The sequence below is a fragment of the Sitophilus oryzae genome, unplaced genomic scaffold, assembly GCF_002938485.1.
Source record: "Sitophilus oryzae breed Bouriz unplaced genomic scaffold, Soryzae_2.0 scaffold_29_pilon_pilon, whole genome shotgun sequence".
Classification (NCBI taxonomy): domain Eukaryota; kingdom Metazoa; phylum Arthropoda; class Insecta; order Coleoptera; family Curculionidae; genus Sitophilus; species Sitophilus oryzae.
This window is the reverse complement of record NW_022146862.1, coordinates 1-2,947: the sequence shown is the minus strand read 5'-3', so window position 1 is coordinate 2,947 and position 2,947 is coordinate 1. Positions and strand designations below refer to the sequence as shown.

Below are 2,947 nucleotides of genomic sequence, written 5' to 3'. Positions count from 1 at the left end.
GTTTACAAGACCTGGATTTTATAAAGTGTCTCAAAAAAAGGTACACATCAACAAAGTTGTATTTTTTGTAATTGAACACCCTATATATTAATTGATTTTCGGATTCTAGAAAAAAATAAAGGTGAGTTTCATTGAAGAATGATATGATTAAAATGTAAGGTTTTTGACATATTTAACATTTTCTAAAAGCGAATAAAAAATTTTAAACATCGCTAAAATCTATCTAAATTGTAATTTACCCGGTATAGCCTAATATTTAGTTAAAATATCCATTGTACTTTAAATCAAATTAAAACTGGACCCGAAAAGATATACAGGGTGAGACAAAATTAATATTGAACTTTGGTCACTTTTAAAGGCAAGTTAGTCTTTTTATTTTAAATTGAACACCCAGTATAATATTCTGGTATTTATTGGAGAATTCAAAATACTATTAAGGTTGTCTACCATAGTATTTTGAAGTAAATCATTCTCTACATACCTTGCTGGTCTACGCACAGTGGTCCAACCCATTGACCACCTATGCATTTGATCTTGCACAATCTTTTCTCACCCAGTGGTCCGATGGACCCAGAAAACTTAACCTCCTTCACATGGGAATAGTCCTTCTTTATCCTTAATTCCCCTTTCTCTGTTTGTGTACCGTTAAGAGCTAGTAGCGGAGGTGAACATGAATCAGAAGTCAAATCTAGGAGGGCAAAAAAAATACAATAAAAAGATTGTTACAAAAAATACCTAAGTTTGGAGAATATTTTATATTATTGACAACGCTGTATATCTTTTGGTTCGTTCTCTATGAGATCCCTGTAGTTTTTTTTTCATATATGGGATACTGTGTATAGTATACCGGGTGTTGCATCGTTGTTTACGATAACTTAATAATTTACGATTCAAAATTTACGATACACGCCCCTGTATAAATAAAATATAGAACGTATCATACCTTCTTGAAGAACCTTGCTAGAAAAAACAGCACCAATCTCAAAATAAACTATGAAAAATCGTAGGGCAATATCACTCAGAATCATATTGTTCTTAAGTTGAAATCCAGGTTGTTATTTGGGTCACCGTATATATTCTTGGGAAATTTCACCACCATGGCTAGATCTCATACCGATAATATGCCACAAAAATGTATCTTTTAAAATTTATGGTTTCTTTTTTATTTTTCACATTCTGTTTTGGTTTGGTTTACAATATTTTTATGTCGCACTCTTTTTCCATCATATTTTCTTTAATCGAGGAACTTTTTGTGTCTTTTGTGTGTTTATTAATATTTTATATGATATAGAACTCTTGAAAAAGACTTAATTTTGCTTTAAATCGTGGTTTTTAGTTAACAATGTTTACTTAGAGTAATGTAGCGAGAAAAATCTTGAAAAACTGACATTGCTAGTGCGTGAAAATCATTGGAAAACAGCTGGAAAATTAGGCTTGCGCAGATTATTTTATGTCAGATTTTCTCGATAGGGTGGAAATGGAAATAAACTAAATTTTATCAGCATGATTATATACGAATCATGGTCTATTTAAGCTTATTATTATTATAGTTTTGAAAGAATAAATAAATTATAGCATTTCTTTCAATAAAACAGTTTAAAAAAATAATATTACACAAAACAATACTTCGTTTTGTGAAATTTTGTTTTCTAGAAAAATATGTATAGGCAAGTAAAAAATTTGAAGCTTGTATATACCAGGGTCCGGCAATAGTGTGTCGGGTATCTCTGTAGCTCTTATAATAAAAATACTTAGGGATTTTGTTTAAGTGTAAACATAAAGTATTCAGGAAAATATTTTAACTTCTACAGGGTTGCTCAAAAAAGTATGAGTGGATCGGAATGATTTTTTAAATGTTTTTTAAAGCACCCTGTATATTATTGCATTTTTGGCTTCCTTTCTGATCACTTTACATAATCCTAAGATATTCTTAAATATGTTTTGATAGTTTCAGCAGTATTAAGAAATAAATAAATAAAACAAAATGATCAGACTTTTTTAAAAAAATTATTAAAAATACAAGAAATATCCTGAAATCAAAACTATAGGTACTAGGTATTTATTATAGTTGGTCTGTATTTACTGTGCAATATATATAATCGAAATCTTAAACCCTATACAGGGTGTTCAAAAGTCTATGCCAAACTTTCTAAAATATAAAGTAATTTTTCTTGTTTTTTTTTAAATGGAACACCTTGTATATTATTTTTTTGTTAGATGTAGAATTAAAAAGTGAACATTGTGTGAGTCTATCCTACAGTATATTTAAACACGTTTCCAATTAATAATTTAATACTGCCAAAATAGAGAAGTTTTTGAGTCAATTCTAGGAAAATGCAGTTATTTTTTGAAATATTTCATAACAAACAATTTAATTTAATTTATTTTTAACAAAATATTGTACAAACTTTCTGAAACGCCCCGGTAGTGTTTAACTTCCCGCATGATGAAAAAGAATATCGACAACCAATTCACACACCCCCGTAGCTCAAGACAACCTTTGATCCTCGCACCGCATCAATATTTTCTTCCATGACCGATTCCGTAAACAAGACTTTTCACAGCACGCTGTGAAAAATCCCCATCCACAACATGAGTCGTGACAACACCGCAAACATCTTGTTTACCTAATCGTTTTTCAGTTTTTTTCAGTATTTCGCGCTGTTTCTAGGGTTTCCGGCAGACAATGAATCTCTCCAAGCTAAAATTAGTGACTTTTGACGTTACAGGAACCTTATTACGCTTAAGAACCGTCCCTGGGCAACAATATGGAGAAATAGGAGCTATGTACGGCGTTGTGGCTGATAATAACGCGTTAAATAAAAGTTTCAAAGAACAATTTATCAGGATGAGCAACGAACACCCCAATTTCGGGCTTGCGACAGGCTTGGGGTGGGAAAACTGGTAAGTTTTACGTATATTTCGTTCAGTTTGACAACACTGTACC

General features: G+C 31.2%; 1 protein-coding gene across 1 annotated transcript; it reads right to left on the bottom strand.

Moving 5' to 3' along the window:
• Window positions 1-352: 352 nt before the first annotated feature.
• LOC115884537 (locomotion-related protein Hikaru genki-like) lies at window positions 353-1,528 on the bottom strand. The gene is made up of 2 exons (XM_030903140.1): window positions 944-1,528; window positions 353-688 (listed from the first exon to the last, which is right to left on the bottom strand). The coding sequence occupies exons 1-2, from the start codon at window positions 1,026-1,028 to the stop codon at window positions 474-476; spliced, it is 300 nt and encodes a 99-aa protein (XP_030759000.1). The 5' UTR covers window positions 1,029-1,528; the 3' UTR covers window positions 353-473.
• Window positions 1,529-2,947: the final 1,419 nt, after the last annotated feature.